This window comes from Engraulis encrasicolus, chromosome 11, assembly GCF_034702125.1.
Source record: "Engraulis encrasicolus isolate BLACKSEA-1 chromosome 11, IST_EnEncr_1.0, whole genome shotgun sequence".
NCBI lineage: Eukaryota > Metazoa > Chordata > Actinopteri > Clupeiformes > Engraulidae > Engraulis > Engraulis encrasicolus.
The window spans coordinates 2097051-2117432 of NC_085867.1; the positions used below are offsets into that span (position 1 = coordinate 2097051).

Sequence of the window (20382 nt, forward strand, 5' to 3'; positions counted from 1 at the left end):
GTGTGTGTCCGTGCGTGCGTGCTATGCGTGCTTAACTATGTGTGTCTGCATACATACATTCATGCATTTGTGCATATATCTCTGCATGTACGTACAGTATATAGGGGGTTTGGAGCAGGCTTTTGGAGGGACGGCTTGGCTTTGGCTCGGCTTGGCTTGGCTTGGTTAAGCTGGGTGGGGACAGGCAGTACAGGAGGTGTTCTGCAGCAGGAAGACAGCTGTTTTCCATCTTAGGGCCCGAGACAGGTCCTCTTTGTTTGGGTTTCCAGTTGCTTGAAAGCAATGGCCCGGGCCGGTGCGGCGAGCCTGCCAAGCGGTACAGTACAGTGATCCACACTTCCTCTTTTCTTTTTCTGGATAGTGGAGCAGAGGTCTGCAGGACTGGCCATCTGGCATAGCGGGCATTTCCTGGTGGGCCCCGCACCCTCGTGGGCCCCTGGCCATCTGGCATAGCGAGCATTTCCTGGTGGGCCCCGCCGCACCCTCGTGGACCCCTATTTTCAGAAATGTAAAACAAAACAAAAATCTGAAAGTAGGGGCCCTCGACGGTGCGGGACCCACCTGTGAGTCAGTTCTGCGCCGCTAATTATGAGGGGGTCCTTTAGGCCAAAAGTGCCCGGGCCCTATTTCTCCCCCATGAGGGGGCCCTTTAAGCCAAAAGTGCCCGGGCCCTATTTCTCCTCCCAGTCTAGCCCTGAGTGGTTTAGAGGTCTCCGGCGCCAAACCAGACCCTGAAACATAACACAACACGATTGCATCTCAGGTGATCGATTGACGGCATCACTGTTCAGTCTCTCACCTGATCAATCAGCCTCTTTTAGTCTTCACTGATGAATCGCACGTCTCACTCATTCTGCAATAACAAGCGTTTGAGTAGTTGCGAGGGTTTTTGGGCCTCTGGCCAAGCTGTGGTCTCTGTAGTTTAATCCTGAGTCTGTCTGCCTGCCTGCCTGCCTGCCTGCCTGCCTGCCTGCCTGTCTGTCTGGAGAGTGTCAGCAGCCTATTTGGCAGGACAGGACATTGGCAAGGTATCCCCCTCTGTGCTCCTGAGAAACACAGCTGGCACACGGGCAGAAAGACAAGAGACGAGTGTCATTGAAACGGCCTCTCCAAAGTTCTGTGAAGAATGAAACAAACTTGCTTTCTATAAAGCTTTGTGATGAACAATTATTGTGTTTCCTTGGGGATGCGCCGGCATGAAGACACAGATGAGTGTCATTGTAACATAGTACTGTGAAGAATAAAACTTGAATGACACAAAGCTTTGCGATGAACGAGAACTGTGTTTTGCGGCACAGGATTTTTTTTCTGTGTCAATAATGAGAATGGAGTTTCATTGCACAGGGTTCTTTCTGTGTCAATAATGAGAACAGTTTTGTTGCACTTTTTGATGCTATCAAGCTGGAAAGCATCAGCTCACTTAGACTATGCAAAAACACAGATGTACCGTACTAAGCGGTATCCTCACACGTGTCAAAGTTGGCTATACCTTTGAGGTCTCTTGGCATTACAGTGTGAATTGTAATGTACTGTACACATATAGTATGTGTAAGGAATATGAAACTTGGTCCTTGGTCCTTGGTCCTTGATCTATAGCATCTGTGAATAGAATAGAATAGAATAGAATAGAATAGAATAGAATAGAATAGAATAGAATAGAATAGAATAGAATAGAATAGAATAGAATCGAATAGAATCGAATAGAATAGAATAGAATAGAATAGAATAGAATAGAATAGAATAGAATAGAATAGAATACATTAGAACAGGACAGACCACAACATAATAGACTATAGAATATAGAAGAGCTCTGCCATTGCACAAGTTTTTTTCTTCTTCTTTCCTTTGGCTGTGTAAGGAATGAGAGCTTTGCACAGGCCTTTCAGCTGCGGTGAAGAATGCAGTCAGAAAGTAATTCTAGCCATGGAAGCCAAAAAGAAAAGAAAGGAAGAAAAAAGAAAAGACAAGCCATGGAGCCTCGGAGCAGAGGTTGAGTGAAAGGAATGCTGGCATTGAGATATTACTCTGCTAAGGAGATATTAAACAACCCTGACTGAGGGGAACAGTCAGCAATTAGTGCAGCGATGAAAATGATCTGCTTGACTCGGACACCTTTTTGTACTTTTTAAAAATATCTTTTTTATTTTTTTGCAGGCAGCGTGTGCACTACGCCAAATATCCCTATTGTTGTCTCTTGTTGCTATGCTTCATAGCAGGCTCGCATTTCAATACATGACTGCTATATTTTGCCAAAGGGCTTCTCTAAATCACACACACACACACACACACACACACACACACACACACACACACACACACACACACACACACACACACACACACACACACACACACACACACACACACACGTGCGCACACACACACACACACACGCGTGCGCACACACACACACACACATACACACACACACACACACACACACACACACACACACACACACACACACACACACACACACTCACACAGTCTGTTAGGAAGAGGTATTGGACTGCGTTCACCTTTACTTTCCCTTGGCTTAGCTCGCCGATGCTATCATTGCAGCTCTCACTATATCATATTTGCTTCAGTGTACACATACAGTATGTTGTCAGCTCTGACAGCAAGACATCAGACCCCAGGACAAGAACCCCATTATGTTGCCTGTAGTATGTTGCGCAATACAAGGAGGCACATAAATGTTGCAGTCTGGTTTTGTTTTTCTTCCAGTTTTGCTGTGGTGATGATGGTGCCCATTACGGGTAATGTGTTCCTGTTGTTTACAGAGAGCAATGGCTGCTTTAAAAGTGCACGCCACTCAAGTAGCTGGAAGTAGAATAGCCGAGTGGGATGCAGCAGGGAGGTCGATAGGGGCCCGGGAGGCAAAGGGGTAAGTTGTCCCGTGCCCAGGGAGATAATGGGGCCCAGAATTGGGTCCACTTTACACTGCATGCATTGGGATCAGGGGGCACATTCAGATGACTTGTCCCTGTCGGTGGGCCCAGCGAAAGCTGTCAGTAGCGGCCCTAGTGGAATGTTAAGAAGACATAGGCCTACGTACAGTATATGCCACGGCAGCCTCTGCAGCTCTGCATGGAAATGTCTCTCTGCCATCGCAGATGTCCAAACAAAATTGCAGATGCATAAACGCCAGCGTCTCGGCCGGTGCCAGGGTTTACATCATACGCGCCAAGGTGGCAATTATCCCCTGTGTGTTTAGGACCAGACCAAGGAATTATGGGGCTGGGCAGGAGACTGGACGCTGGGATGGACTAGACTAGACTGGACAGGACTGGAGACTCCCTGGCACTGGTGCTTTGGTGTGTGTGTGTGCGTGCGTGCGAGAGAGAGAGAGAGAGAGAGAGAGAGAGAGAGAGAGAGAGAGAGAGAGAGAGAGAGAAAGAGAAAGAGAGAGAATAGGTATCTGCTACAGACTTATATGTTTATGTCTGTGGTCTGTGTGTATGTTTCAGAGAGAGAGAAAGGGAGAGAATATACATTGCATATACTGTAGGCCTACAGTATATCCAGTGCCCAATGCCAATCATATCATGGTCTGTTTCTCTAAATATTTTTCTGAGGTTGGTATTTTTCATATTAGCATAGTGCACCACCACCTCCGGGTGAACTATCTGTAACTGGTGTATTTGAAGCTGTACTGGGCCTGGCTTACAGCCCACATACTGTACATTACTACATGCAGCATGCAGAATGCTGATGTCTGGTAATTCTGCAAAACTAGCTAACTGTTGTGTGTGGGGGTAGTTGTGAAGGCTTTCCAGTATGTGTTTATGTGTGTGCTTGCATTTGTATGTGTGTGTGTGTGTGTGTGCGTGCGTGCAAGCATACAAGAGTGCAAGCATGCAAGTGTGCATGCAAGCGTGCATGTGCTGATCTGTGCAGGGTTACTTTTGAAGCAGGGAATCAATAATGCCAACCTCTTGCGCTTAGTGTTATTCATTTTTAACTGATTTACAGTCCATCCCACTCCCGGTTATTCTGCACTACAGTCACCGTCTTTGTGTTTTCTGGTTGACGTTCGACAACCAGAAGGTTGTAGGTTCGAGCTCCGCTCTGCCTGACCCCATCGGTGTGTCACTGCGAAGGGTGTGTGAATGGGAGAGTGAATGGGTGAATGTGAGGCATATGTAGCATGTTGGATATGTGGTTGTGCGCCTTTAACGTAGCATGTTGGATATGTGGTTGTGCGCCTTTAACGCACCGCAGGTGTCTGCTGGTGCGTTAGCGCGTACAACCACATATCCAACATGCTACACATACAATGTAAAGCGCTTTGAATGCTTGAAGGAGTGGAAAGGGGCTATATAAATGCAGTCCATTTACCATTTCAAGTATGATTGTATTTTGTACCGTGCTACTGTCAACACATTGCTCCCAGAAGAGCTTTGCAACGTTCCCAGTTGTACTGAACTTGATTTCCAGTGGTAAGATTGTGTGCTTGCCGTGTAATTGTAGCCCACTTGCAATGGCCCAATATTGTATTTGGCTTGATGATTTCTATGGTTTTGTAATCAGTTCTCTGTGCATTCCACCATACTGTTGAATTAATGTCTTTGCCTTCTCATCTTTTTGTTCTCTTCTGCTGTTTTCTTTACCTTTTTTCTTCTGCTTCATTCTTTTCTTTCTGCTCACATGCTGTACGTTTATTTTCTAAGGGTCGGCTCATCTTTCAGTGCACATAAATGTCCGCCGGAGTGTAGACGAACTACGAACTACGTCTGCCCTTTACAGCACATAAATATAGACCTTGTAGTAGGCTATATACGTGTCTTTTACCGTGCACATAAATATGAACGCTCACTGCAGCAGGGCTCTGCGAGGTAGTATAGTGTGGAGAGCAAAACACGTGAACGCCATGTGATGCATGTTGTGCACGTTGTGTATCGTTTGCCTACCTATACACGTAACGTACTGTAGGCTATGTATCATTAATCTGCCCAGCTCTTTGTAAATACTACACCGCTAGCGTACACAGGGCATGTATGTATGCCCTTTACAGTGAAGATAATTATGTAATGGCACGGAAGAAGACAGGGGGGGGACAAAGGGGTCAGTCGTTCCAGACCCCAGGGAGAAGGGTACCCCAGAATCGGGTCCTCATTATAGTATGGTAATGGGAGGTGGGGCCTATTCAGAGGAATTTCCCCTGGGTCTGGCGAAAGCTGCAGCCGCTGGCCCTGTATGACTAGACTAGCTGCAAGGGGCCAGAGATCGCGTTGACAGGCATGATCTCCGTTTCCCACCATGCTTCGCTTATAGCTTTGCGTTGGTGCCTTGTTATGTGGTGTGGTGCGGTGTGTGTGGTGTGTGGTGCGGTGTGGTGCGGTGTGCAGCCCTCCTCGAGGCTGGGGAGTCGTTGGTTGTTAGTGTTGTTTTAAGGACTGTGCTTCCTCATCCTCTTTTCAATCCCCCACAATGCACTGCACTGGACTGCACTACACTACACTGCACTGCACTGCTCTCTGCACAGCACTGCACTGCACTGCTCTCTGCACTACACTGCACTGCACTACACTGCTCTCTGCACTACACTGCTCTGCACTACACTACACTGCTCTCTGCACTACACTACACTACACTACACTGCACTANACTACACTGCACTACACTGCTCTCTGCACTACACTGGACTGCACTACACTACACTGCACTGCTCTGCACTACACTGCACTGCACTACACTGCTCTCTGCACTACACTGCACTACACTGCTCTCTGCACTACACTGCACTACACTGCTCTGCACTACACTGCTCTCTGCACTACACTACACTGCACTACACTGCTCTCTGCACTACACTGCACTACACTACACTGCACTACACTGCTCTCTGCACTACACTACACTACACTACACTGCTCTCTGCACTACACTGCTCTCTGCACTACACTACACTGCACTGCACTACACTGCACACTGCACTACACTGCTCTCTGCACTACACTACACTGCACTGCACTACACTACACTACACTGCTCTGCACTGCACTGCACTGCTCTGCACTACACTGCTCTCTGCACTGCACTACACTGCACTACACTGCTCTCTGCACTACACTGCTCTCTGCACTACACTGCTCTCTGCACTACACTGCTCTCTGCACTACACTGCACTACANTACACTGCACGGCACTGGACTGCACTACACTACACTGCTCTGCACTACACTGCACTGCACTGCACTGCTCTCTGCACTGCACTGCGTCCCACATCTGGATCCTATATCGAGCTGGAGCAGCACACAGCAGGGCACTCAGGGGAGAACCACACACGGACACACACAAGAACACACACAGGAACACACACACACATACACACACACGTATACACATTGCACAAACGCACACACGCACACAAAGCCACACGCACACACATAAATGCACATACGTACATAGACACAAAGACACACACACACACACACACACACACACACACACACACACGCACACGCACACGCACACACACACACACACACACACACACACACACACACACACACACACACACACACACACCTTGTTTTGGAATGCAGCAGATTCCATACTGTACTGTATGAGCCTGAATGTGTGTCAAAGATGACTGCAGCACATTTCCTCAGAAGCAAACCGTACTGTACAGTTATTGTAGAAGCTTACCATACCGTACAGTCATTCTAGAAGCATACCGTACCGTACAGTCATTCTAGAAGCGTACCTTACTGTACAGTCATTCTAGAAGCATACCGTACCGCAGTGGTTCCCAACCTTTTTCTTAGGGGACCCATGTTTTTACTATTTTAAGCTTTGGTGACCCAACCACGCGAGCGCCCGCACGAGACGGAGTCACAAGATGCCCTCCGTTTCCTGCGATAACTTATTTTAGTTATTTTATTCCTCAATTCGTCTTTGGTCAAATATAGAATAAATGTTTAATGTAGCACTTACAATTTGTTGCGTCTATGCATTTATTAGTTAAATGCTTTGTCTTTTATTCAACATGGGCTATATATATTTAAAACGAAACCCCTTAAAATCAAGAGGGCTCCGCGACCCCCGTTGGATCTTTGGCGACCCATAAGGGGGGTCCCGACCCATAGGTTGGGAACCACCGCCGTACCGTACAGTCATTCTAGAAGCGTACCGTACCGTACAGTCATTCTAGAAGCGTACCTTACTGTACAGTCATTCACCAACACTACATCACTGGCGAAGAAGGCCCATCAGCGTCTCTACTTCTTGCGCAAACTAAAGAAGGCAAGTGCTACACCCTCCATCATGACAACATTCTACAGAGGAACCATAGAGAGCGTCGTGTCCAGCTGCATCACAGTGTGGGGAGGAAGCTGCACGGAGAAAAACAGGAAGACACTCCAGCGTGTTGTGAACACAGCGAAGAAGATCATTGGAGTACCACTCCCCTCCCTGCAGGACATTTACACCGCACGCCTCACCCGAAAAGCACTGATGATCATCAAAGACACAAGCCACCCTGCACACAAACTGTTCAGCCTCCTGCCCTCTGGAAAGAGGTACAGGCGCCTCCGTTCCCGCACCACCAGGCTTGCAAGCAGCACGATGCATCAAGCAATCAAGATACTGAACACTCAACCCACTCTCCCTTCACTGTCAGCCTCTAGCCAGCCAGGCCACTGACAACGCTCCCCCCCCTCATCCCCACCACCATATCTGCGACTGAACATTCCACCTGCACTACTACATCTGTGACTGAACTTTCAACCTGCACTAACTCAAAACATACACATGCACACACACACACACACACACCACACACACACACACACACACACACACACACACACACACACACACACACACACACACACACACACACACAAGCACACTGCACTTTCTGCACTAAACCCAAACATACACACACTGACACACAACTCATACTCACACACATACACACACACACACACACACACACACATACACAGGTACACACACACAGACGCACACCGCACTTTCTACCTGCACTAAACACACACACACACACACACACACACACACACACACACGCACACAAAACACATACAAACACACACACACACACACATACTGCTGCTGGTGTATTTAATAAAAACCTTTTTTAATTATTTATTTCTTCAAATGCTACTATTACTATGTCAGAACGCTATAAAGGACTTTTAGAAAAAGAACAACAAAATACCTCCTCTTAATGTATGTTCTCTACAAGTCTTCTGTTGTCCAGTCTTGCACTTTAAATGTCTGTATGAGCAATGTCTACGTCCATACTGTCTATGTCCATGTATGAGTACTGTCTATGTCTATACTGTCTATGTCCTTACCTAGATTAGTCTATGTCTGCATGGGAGAGCAAGAAACGCAATTTCAAATTCTTTGTATGACCAGTGCATGTAAAGAAATTGACAATAAACTTGACTTGACTTGAAACTTGACTTGACTAGAAGCGTACCTTACTGTACAGTCATTCTAGAAGCATACCGTACCGTACAGTCATTCTAGAAGCATACCGTACCGTACAGTCATTCTAGAAGCATACCGTACCGTACAGTCATTCTAGAAGCATACCGTACCGTACAGTCATTCTAGAAGCACACCGTACCGTACAGTCATTCTAGAAGCATACCGTACCGTACAGTCATTCTAGAAGCAAGCCGTACTGTTCAGTCATTCTAGAAGCATACCGTACTGTACAGTCATTCTAGAAGCATACCGTACCGTACAGTCATTCTAGAAGCAAGCCGTACTGTTCAGTCATTCTAGAAGCATACCGTACTGTACAGTCATTCTGTTCCAGGGAATAGGAATATGCACACAGAGAAAAATGAAGGTACACAAGGGGTACAATATTGCATCTATAGGTACAAAATGGTTCCTTTCAGTTTTCTGTACCTCAAAGGGTACTGGACAGACCCCTTAAGATACCTTATTGTACTTCAGAGGGTACATGCATCAGTAGAGTACACATTTGTACCTGGGGGTACAAAAAACACACTGGTTAGTTGTTGAATAATGTGTGTTTAATGAAAGGGGGCGGGGCTCTGATGCTCAACGTCAAGTACGTCTACTTGAAAAAAAAATACTGGACAATGTCCGCCACGTCGAGAAGACAATCGAGATGTTGGTGAAATTCAAGCTCTTTGTCAGGTAAGTTCATTTATTTTTGATGTTTCGTTGAATAGCGAAACATTTTCTTGTTCAGGATGGTAATTTGCAATGAATTTGGCATCAGACCAAACCTCTGCTAACATGCTGTTATGAAAGGCCATTATAACTACCGGTATGCTAACTTAGCCCTAGGTTATTTCACAACTTACTGGGTTGGAAACTTATAACTTTTGTTAGAAACTAACTCCTTTACAATCAATATTTGCTCCAAAGTAGCTATCAAACTTGTCCTGAGGTGCCAAACAGCCATGCCAGAGTCAACAACTAGCTAAAAGTCCGCTAGCAACATCTAGCTAAATTTGGTCCGCTAGCAAAGTTAGCTAAAGTCCAACGGTTAAAACTTTCAACTTTGTTGAGGGATGTTTGAAATAGCCTGAGGTATTCATAACTGAATATTGGTTTCTTGTTAGAAACGAACTCATTTTGAATATAATTTAGCTCTGAAGTTGTTACAACATGTCCAGTTCATATTGTAGGCATACTGGCGCCAAGGCAAAACAGTCATGCTAGAATGAAGAGCTAGCTTAATGTCCGCTAGCAACATTAGAGCTAATAACTTAGTTATTAGCCAAACTGGTCCGCTAGCAACATTAGCTAGCTAAAGTCTAACGTTTAAATCATGTTCACTTTGATGAGGGATGTTTGAAATAGCCTGATGTATCCATTGTTGTTGGGGTTTTTTGTTAGAAACGAACTCCTTTTGAGTATTATAAAGGAGTATAGCTAAAGTCTGAGTATAGCTAAAGTCTGTTAGCTAAGAAGTCTGAAGGAGCCATAACTTATCTGCCTTTTCTTGTTAGAAAGGAACTCCTTTTGAATATACACTTAATCTGAAGTATGTTTTAACACATGTTTATTTCACTGTTCGTGGTGTAAAGGAAGTGGGCAAATAAACACATACTGAACTTGTCATTGTACACACAGTGTACTGTTTTGTCCCAGTCTGTTAATGCCAACAATTCTGTGCCTGTTCTCTGTCGAGGGAGAATTCATTGTCAGATCCATAAGATCGTGTTTGCACTTCTTTAAATAGACATTCCCACTTTGACCGATTTCTCTTGAAATAGTGAACACACAGATGTGCAGCCTGCTTAATTCCTGACTTTATCAAAGATGCTTAATTTGTATGATTGCTGCAATGAATATTTAGATTTCTTTGCCCATCCTTTTGGATCTACTAGTAGGCCTAGTGGTTTAGAGGTCTTAACAAGTAGGCTAATGTATCAGATTTCATTTCAAGTGATGATTAAAATATCCAGACAGATAATCTGCTCTTTTTGCCCTCCAGCTTTGCACACTGTTATGAAATCTTTGAGCCAGCGGGGGGTCAATCCGTTTGGAAAATGATCAATGATAAAAATAAAAATACATTTTTTAATATGTATACAGAAATGTATCATAGATGTTTCATATTGTAGGCCTATTGTAATATCATGGTGGCGTTATCATCTTTCATATTTTATTATCTTGTAATAATTAGGCCTATAGATGCATACTCATGTTCATGTTTTGTGCTGTCATTCTTTGCAGCTGACTGAGAAGATTGCTGAAGGATCTTACATGGAAGCTGGCTGATTATATTGAGTGATTCCTCTGGTGTGGTGTACCTCAGAGAAATAAACACTGTGGCAAGAGGTGAGTTTTAAGTTTATAAATTCACACAAAGCCAATCCATGTATTTTTAAAATGTAAAATTTCTAACATGCTAATGGTGTGTTATTATTGCAGCTGAGAAGATGGCCAAGATATCCTTATTGCTGGATGGTTGCTCTCTGGTCGTACTTGAGCCCCCTGGATGGACCATGTCTGCAAATGCTTTGACAGAATTTCTAAAGGTTAGCAACCATTCACAAATTTACACCACATGTACGTGTATGTGTGTTTTAAATGTCAAATGTCTTAACAGTTTGAATCACACACTGTTAATCAGAGATGCATCCTGTTCATGTTGTGTGTTTTTTGAGAGGGTAGTAAAGGAATGATGGCAGCTGCCTGGTTACAGTACATTGATCCCCTTTGTAGCACCATTCTAAAAATGCTTAGAAAAATCTCAAACATGACATGACCAACTGTTATGTCAGCCTTCTGCTGTTAGGCCAATGGCATTGTGACAAAGCACACAAGTTAACACAGCACACAATTAAATTGCATTCACCACATTGGTGTTTCACAGCAGCTAGATATTGATAATTTTCGCGTTGTCAAAAACTGTCAGACCTCTTGTGCTATGATTGGTCACAACACTCTAGGGCGGGCCTTAGCCAGAGGTCAATTCTATATGTGTTCATGCAGTTTTGATGCCCTCCATGATTGTCTACAATATAATGTAAATAGCTGTGTGTGTCCAAGCTATTGGCCTATAATCTTAGTTGTTAATGTATTTTTGTTTGTGCGTGTCCCCACCCCAGGCCACTGACACCAGAGCTGGAATTATCCTTCTGCCAAGACTATTCCAGGAGAAGGCAGAGAACCTGATTTTAGGGGAGAGGTAAACATGAGCTGAATATTTAACATTTGTCAAATGATTTTAGTTTGGTTTAATTGTATGAATAAGTGAATTCGCAATTACCGGCGCGAAATGCATTATGGGTAATATTCTCCATTTTGAGAGATAAACAAAACAGCGTTGCCCCGGGATACATATAAACGCGCATGATATTTTATCTAGCCGGGTTACTCCGAGCATGTAATGTTGACGACAAACAATTCACACAACCATTTAACAACCCCAAATTACTCAACATTTCGCTGGTAGGTCAAGGATGGTCTTGGGGTTGAAAACAAGACATTTGTGAACTTTTTAAGTGAAACCAGAATGAATTAACGAACTTGTTTTGGAGAGATGTCTGGTAACTAACAGAATGCTAACTATCCGGGTTGCTAGCTAAATCCGAGTTTGTAGTGTTGACTACAAACAATTCACACAACCATTTAACAACCCCAAATTACTAAAAATTATCGCTGGTAGATCAAGGAGGGTCTTGGGGTTGAAAACAAGACATTTTTGAACTTTTTAAGTGAAACCAGAATTTAATAACGAACTTGTTTTGGAGAGTTGTCTGGTAACTAACAGAAGACTAACCATCCGGGTTGCTAGCTAAATCCGAGTATGTAATGTTGACAACAAACAAGTCACACAACCATTTAACAACCCCAAATTACTCAAAATTTCGCTGGTAGATCAAGGAGGGTCTTGGGGTTGAAAACAAGACAATTTTGAACTTTTTAAGTGAAACCAGAATTTAATAACGAACTTGTTTTGGAGAGATGTCTGGTAACTAACAGAAGACTAACCATCCGGGTTGCTAGCTAAATCCGAGTATGTAATGTTGACAACAAACAAGTCACACAACCATTTAACAACCCCAAATTACTCAAAAGTTCGCTGGTAGATCAAGGAGGGTCTTGGGGTTGAAAACAATACATTTTTGAACTCTGTAAGTGAAACCAGAATTTAATAACGAACTTGTTTTGGAGAGATGTCTGGTAACTAACAGAAGGCTAACTATCCGGATTGCTAGCTAAATCCGAATATGTAATGTTGACAACAAACAATTCACACAACCATTTAACAACCCCAAATTACTCTAAATGTCGCTGGTAGATCAAGGAGGGTCTTGGGGTTGAAAACAAGACATTTTTGAACTTTTTAAGTGAAACCAGAATTCATTAACAAACTCGTTTTGAAGAGATGCCAGTTAGCCCACACATAGCTATGTCTTCAGTACAGCTTTACATGTCCTTCTTAAATTGAATGTTTCATTAATTTATTCTACCAGTTCATGTTATAGCTTCATTAATCACCTGTGGCCACTGTCTGTCATCGTCTATCCATGAAACTTTATTCAAAACTTGATTCAGGCTGTCATTTTGATGGTCTCAGTCAACAGAATTGATAAGCGCAGCAACTATGGTATAACGGAGAACGGCACACTTCAGCAATGGCGACAGTGCACAATGGCAGCGCCCATGAATCGCAATGCAATCATTCTAAAATCTACAGAAAGCACCACTTTTACCCCACTACGAAATCCACAAATTATGACATTTATTTACCTCGTTTACTGGTGTGCAGCTCAGTGTCCTATGGCTTTGGGTAGGCAGGATCGGGTATCCACGCATTTGTTTATCTACCGTTTTGCGTTGCTAGGTCAATTTCGCGCAGGCGCACTAGTAATTGCGAACTCACTTATTGCATTTGGTTTAATTGTATCATTTTTCATTTACAATCTGTCCTGTAGGGCGAGCCAAACACCCCTTACCCAACTATCAGCGTGAAGGCACAGGACTGCAGAGCTACGATTGCCGGGAAGGCTGAAAATATCGTTGTAATTAGTTGACGGGCTTCGAGTGTCTTCCCTGATTGGTGTTGAAGAGGCATTCATCGCGACATTCTGTATGTATTTTGTTTTCAACATGGACCAACAGAACCTTTACACAAATGGATTAAGCACATTGGACTTTTACATGCCCATGAACCTAATTTCAGTATCACATGTGGACTGAATCGTCTTTTTCGAAGTACAATCCCTTCAGACGCCGTGTTTACAGGCAACACACAAGCAGCCTTTTCACCAGCACAGACGACAATGACGATGATATTACATTTTAGTTAAGCCAAGTAGATGAGTAAACAGAAATGTCCAAAATGTTACTTTGTCTTTATGTAGTAGGCATCAATTAATTAGCCTGATTATCATCGACTTTCAAATCTCTTCGAGACTTGGTCTGACCAAGAGCATAACAATTAACATTTCCCAAACGGCATTTCCCAAATGGCCTCCCTTGGTTTGCTAATGAAGTGGGAAAGTACCTGACTGGTAGCAACGCTGAATCTATTGCATCACTAGGAGGGCACGGCCTTGCTATCAATTCATAGCTTGTTTCTCACCAAACAGTGCCTGTGTAGCGCTGGTACACTGCAGTTAACATGCTGGTTTTGAGTTAGAAAACAAACAGAGCATTTATTGCTTCAATATCAACGACTGCTTGCATTGAGGAGTCACAGGACAGATTATAGACTATATTGACTCTGTTTAGAGACAAACAGAGAACGTTTTGAAGAACTTTGTTGAAGCAATAAATGCTCTGTTTATTTTCTGACTCGAGACCAGCATGGTAGCCTCTAAATGCACGCCGTAATAGTCATTGAAATGCAACTACCACAGCACTACAATAGTATGACACAACGCAGGCCCTTGAGTAATGCACCACGACTTGGTCATTACCATACATGTAACAACAAATTTATAAGCCGTGTCTTAAGGGGTTAATGGCAGTGTACCAGATGGTAGTGTGTGTAGCTCTGATCCACTAGGCGGCTCTGGAGCTACACACACATACCGTCCGGTGAGAACCAGGCTAATCAATTCAAGCAATGCTTTGGTTTTTCTTCAAACCTAATGTGTGAATTTGAGAGGTCATACAGTAAAAGTGTAAATATACAATTTTCAGCACTTCCATTGGATTCTCAAAACACTTTGAAGGGACATGATGTATTTCAATATGTGTCTTTTGAGGAGTAAGTTCTTCCGTGTGTCTCAAAATTGAATGTAAATTATGTGAAGTATGGTCTTAATCCTACTGCCTAGCACCGAACATGTACGTATCTACATTAAGTATGTATTTCAACTTGCAAAACAATGGTATTTCCTCAGCATATTTCACACATTAATCATCAATTTTTCAAGGAACTTGTGAAAGTTAACAGAAATTTCCGAAATGTTACATTGTTTTTATTCAGTAGACATCAGTTCAAGCAGTGCTTTGGTTTTCAAACGGTGTGAATTTTAGAGGTCATACAGTAAAAGTGTAAATGCACCATTTTCAGCACTTCAATTGGATTCGCAAAACACTTTGAAGAGGCCACAAAATCCTCTCACATAACACCCAACATGTATCTACATCAAGTATGTATTTCACATTGCAAAACTGATATTTTCTCAGCATGGCCAACCACAAAAACATCTTCAAGACCATATTTAACGTTAGTTACACTCATTAAGTTTGAGGAAAACCAAAGTATGGCTTGAATTGACGCCTACTATATAAAGACGATGTAACATTTTGGAAGTTTCTGTTCGCTCTTCTAACTCATCTTTTGGGCTTAACTATGTAAAATTGGACCCAATTGGACATTGTTAAGCCCAGGAGATGAATTAGATTTCCATCCCATGGATGTGTATTCTACCTGTATTGATGATAGTATGTTGCTATGAAATATTTTGTCCAAGTTTGCTATGGATTTTTTTTTTCTATGATCACTTTTTTAACAATTCCATTTGGTGATTGAAAATATCTATTTTATTGATGTGTGTCTGCATGTTGCTATGAAACACTTTGTTTCATAAGTTGTATGTTGCTATGAAATATTTTGTGCTGTTTTGAAATGTGATTTTTTCCCCCCTTTGGTGATACTTTGCTTAATAAATGATTGTGCAGAGATTGTATACCTGTTGACTTGTGCATTTATTTCAGCAATACTACCTGTACCACAGAAAAATGGAAGTACCATTGCGTACCCAAGTCGGTACAAATGCTTGTCGCACCGGCGGTACCCTCTTGAAGAACAATTCTGTACCTTCCTATGCAAGTACACTTTTGTACCCTAGTCATTTGTACCATTTAAGTACATTTCTGTACCTTAAAAGGACAGAAAAGTACCTCTTGAGGGTACTGCATGGTTATGGAGGATTAAGGTACATTTCTGTCACAATGGGTACACAAATGTACCTTATAGGGTACAAATGAATGGAGTACAAAAATGTACTTGCATATGAAGGTACAGAATTGTTCTTCAAGATGGTACTGCCGGTGCGACAAGCATTTGTACCGACTTGGGTACGCAATGGTACTTCCATTTTTCTGTGTGTAGGCCAATACTTTTACTGTTCACTGCCGGTAAAATTACAGTAAGTTAGTGTAATGTACGGTATACAGTTTCCAGTACACATAGCCTACACACTCACGCATGCAGGCATGCACATATACAAACAAACAAACAAACAAACAACAAACCAACAAACAACTGAAAGTCCCCTACCCCCATGTATTATGCCAGTGTGGCAACTTTCATCTCACAACCGTCACCCCTCAAATCTTGGGGCTAAATCATGCTAGTCTGTCATTTGTTTTCTTTGTGTGTTTTTTTGTCATTACATTTTCTCTGTAGAGAACCATTCATGAGGGCGATGGTTGAAAACACAAATTTAAAATAAATCCAATCATCAAGGAGGGCATAAACTAAGCAAACCACAGTCCGTGGCAGCGAGCGCATGGGATTGACACAGCCTCTTCTTGCATGCTATGGGTTGGGATGTCATTAAAAAACTGCCCCCACAGAGTCTGCTGTGTGGAGTAAGCATAGAGAATACGCAGTGCAGAAGCCGAACGAACAGAACAGAAAAGTGCCATTATTTTCTTGATTGTTTGGAGTCTGCACCAAAGCAGACTGACTCTTACTGTATAGCCAGGCCCGTTGACAGGGGGGGACAACGGGGTCAGTTGTCCTGTGCCCAGAGAAAGGAGGGGCCCAGACCCCATTGAATTGAGGAGTGGGGCCTTTTCAGATGGCTTTGCCTCGGGCCCAGGCAGCAAAAGCTGTCATCGGGCCCTGCATATACCTGCCCCAGGGGCAAAGGAAGTGTTGATATGTGTGGGGCAAGAAGAAACAGGGGCAAGTGGTGACCCTTGTTAAACATGTATCCAGAGAGAGAGAGAGAGAAAAAGAGAGAGAGAGAGAGAGAGAGAGAGAGAGAGAGAGAATGAGAGAGAGAGGGAAAATGAGAGAGAGTATGTTATCTATACGCTTTGGCAACACTGTTACCAGTAGGCATGCCAATAAAGCATATTTGAATTTGAATGTGTGAGAGAGAGAGAGAGAGAGAGAGAGAGAGAGAGAGAGAGAGAGAGAGAGAGAGAGAGCGAAAGAGAGAGTAAAGAAATGTGTCAGCGTGATGTCGTAAGATCTGGCCTGCAAGACGGACTGTGTTATCCATGCGTAATGGCCTGTGACAGCACCGAGCACGGGAGCTTTCCTCTGTTTGGGCTCCGATAAGACGCGTGTAAAGGACACCAACGAGCCATTTCCTGTCTCTCTCTCTCGCACCCATGCGATGACTCATCGCGTAAACACAAACACTGCCAGATTGCTGTGTATATAGCCACCACCAGAAACAAATATATACACAATTACACATCTACATTCTTAACACATAAGTGCTCCATGTTGTTCTGCTAGCCAGCTCTGACGACATAAAGTCAAATATGGGATTTCGTGTTTTCCTTGTTCTGCATTCTCCCAGGCAGGAGTGCAGGACTACAATTATTTTGTTTAACCCCTTAGCGCAGAGCCCATGTTATAACCTTACTGTCACCTAAATTGTAATCTGAATAATCCACATCTGCAGTAAGAGGCTACTTGTTTAATAGTTGATTGTCTGAGTTCTCATATCATCTGTTCATATAAGCCTACCATAAATAAATATATAATAAATTAAAAATAAATGCATTACCAATAAAGTGTATATTTATACAAAAGGTATATGTCTATGCATTTACAGCCGATGACGCAGACAAACTGTTGTGTGACAAAGCTGCAAGATAATAAAACGTTGTGTGTTCACTTGTGTCTTTCAGGAGAAACGAAAACGACAATCAGAGATCGAGGACAAGCGACAACAGCTGGATGACTTCGTCCTGCAGCTTCAGCATCTCCGGGTAAGATAATAATCATTATTAGTTATAATTCCAGCAGGTAACTAATGTAACGGTGACGCGAATTATGCCCTTCCCTCTCTCACCTCTCCTGTATCTGCGGCTGAAACTCCGAACTTTTGGACACTTGTTTATGTGTTTGGTAGGTATTATAAACATCTAGCGATTGTGTAGTTTAACTGTTTGCGATCATATGAGTGCACACAGAGTGACACGACAAACATTTCACCGTGACTAACTTATTTTTGTGTGGTAGGAAAAAATAAGTAGCCAATAGGTAGCCATAAACTCAGCATTTCATTAATTGATAGTCATTAGGCTGGGGAGGGGGGAGGGGGGGGGTATTTACTGGCACTGATCAAGGAGACATCGCAAGATTGCAACCCTTTGTTTTTCAAACCGTGTCTGTGCTGCCTATAGGACAATGCTCTGACCAAAACCCAGCCCGCTTTGCATCCAAATATTCAAAACAAATGCATTCAAAGATTCAAATTAATCTCCTGCGTTGTGATTTGTCCGTCAGTGTCAGGGACTGGGGCATTGTCCGAGGCTAGACCCCCTTGCAAGCAAAAATAATTTTGGCCTATGGCGGGTGGGGCTAGTTTACTAGGCTAAGAAATCCCTACATTAACTTAAATGCAGTTTCTCTTGTTTCCCTGAGAAATGCACCAGTCTAGTCCCTGGAGGTAGCCTTTAAAAACACACATGCTTGTTCTCAAAGGGCTTGACTCCAGTTTGACTCGGCACAGGATCAGATAAGAATGGTGAGGCTCATTTGTGAAAAAATTACTCTGTTGTTAAAGCATCCACATTTGATGCCAATTACTTTTCACAAAAACAAATTTACTCCAGTCTGAGGGTCTTAAAAGCAGCTTTGTTTCAGCTCCATAGTCTCTATGGGGAGAGATGGAGAGCTAGATAGGAAGAGGAAAATGCAGAGGGAGGGTGGCAGAGAGAAAAAGACAGAGAAAGAAAATGAAAAAGAAATGAATGAAAAAATGAAAATCGAGAGAAAGTGAGAGAGACAGAGAAAGAGGGAGAGCAAGAGATGTTTCTAGGAGAAGTGCCACTTTACTGCAAGAGAGGTTTCTAGGAGAAGTGCCACTTTACTGCCGTCGACTGTAGAAAATGCTCGACTCTGGGGACTCCTAACAGGAAAAAACAGAATCAGCACACTGACTGCTGTAAAGCACTATGGCCTACTATACTATATACACTCCTTCCATACCTGGATTGGCCATAAGGCATACAGGGCATTTGCCCGTTGGACTGCTGATGATTCTAGCCTGGTCCTCGTAATAGGTCGTAATACAAGACTAAAAACATTGTCACAGGCTTCAATGTCTTTCTCAATGCCTGGCGGACTGGTCTTGGCTGAAAATGCCTGGTCTGTTTCACTCAAGAAAGGCTGCCAGACGGCTAGCCCAAGGGGCTGGAATATAATCCGCGCATGCGCGAGTTCTGAGGTACATATATCAAAACTTTATCACGTGAGTGTGCAGCGCTACTGTACACAGTATATAAGTCCCAGCGCGGCATACTTCGTCCTCTCTTTAATCCCTCATGCGATCTGATAAGGTACGAATTGATACTGGTAACGAGGTGCCTACTGGCAGTTAGCTGTCCGAGAGCTGGTGACTACTGTTGCCCCTCTCCAGGCTATCGTTATCAGGCTATTATCCCCGCCTTATTAAAAGTGTGCTATCGCAGCTTATAGTAACGGTGGCTTCTCCCTGTAGCTTGTGCTTTCGCATGTGAAGCTACTCTCGTGGAATCCCCGAGGCGCATATCCACCTGAAATTCAACTTGAGGTAAGTAATCTGTTGTTGTGGTTTGCTCTAGGGAGGAAAGAGATTACAGAGACATCTCTCTAGCTATATCTCTAATGTTGCTACGGGCACCTTTCGGCGCCGTTCAGTAGCTCACTGTGATTCTGCCGCCACTCTCCCTCTATCGAGCGAGTTGCTTGCGTGCATGAACTCTCCTGCAGGACGGCCGCGACTCTTCCTCTGTCGGGGAAGTTACTCGCTGGGCTTGTTGGTTCCGCAGTGGAATAATTATCCTGTGTAACAAACTGCCGCCACTCTCCCTCTATCGAAGGAGTTGCTTGCGTGCATGTTATACTCCAGCTGCCTCATCTGACGTGATCTCGTGCTGCGCAACTCTCGGTACCGACAATCTCATTCTCGGTACCGGTGAGAGATCAACGCTGGTACCAGAGTCGGTACCGAGGGTGATTAGTGCTGCTACTGGAGTGTGAGACCCTTAGTACCCACCTCCAGCTGCCTCATCTGACGTGATCTCGTGCTGCGCAACTCTCGGTACCGACAATCTCATTCTCGGCACCGGTGAGAGATCAACGCTGGTACCAGAGTCGGTACCGAGGGTGATTAGTGCTACTACTGGAGTGTGAGACCCTAAATACCCACCATCTCTTGCACCTCTGCTGGAACCATATCTGGTACCAGGCAGTAACGATGCTATCAGGTTCATGCC

General features: G+C 43.7%; 1 protein-coding gene across 3 annotated transcripts in view; it reads left to right on the forward strand.

Annotated features, from left to right (window-relative positions):
- Positions 1-20382, forward strand: part of palm2akap2 (PALM2 and AKAP2 fusion) — a 108012-nt gene that overhangs the window by 28014 nt on the left and 59616 nt on the right. For all 3 annotated transcript variants that reach the window (XM_063209793.1, XM_063209792.1, XM_063209794.1), the window contains exon 2: positions 17809-17889. In XM_063209793.1, coding sequence (XP_063065863.1) covers positions 17809-17889 — 81 coding nt within the window. The remainder of the gene's footprint in view (positions 1-17808; positions 17890-20382) is intronic.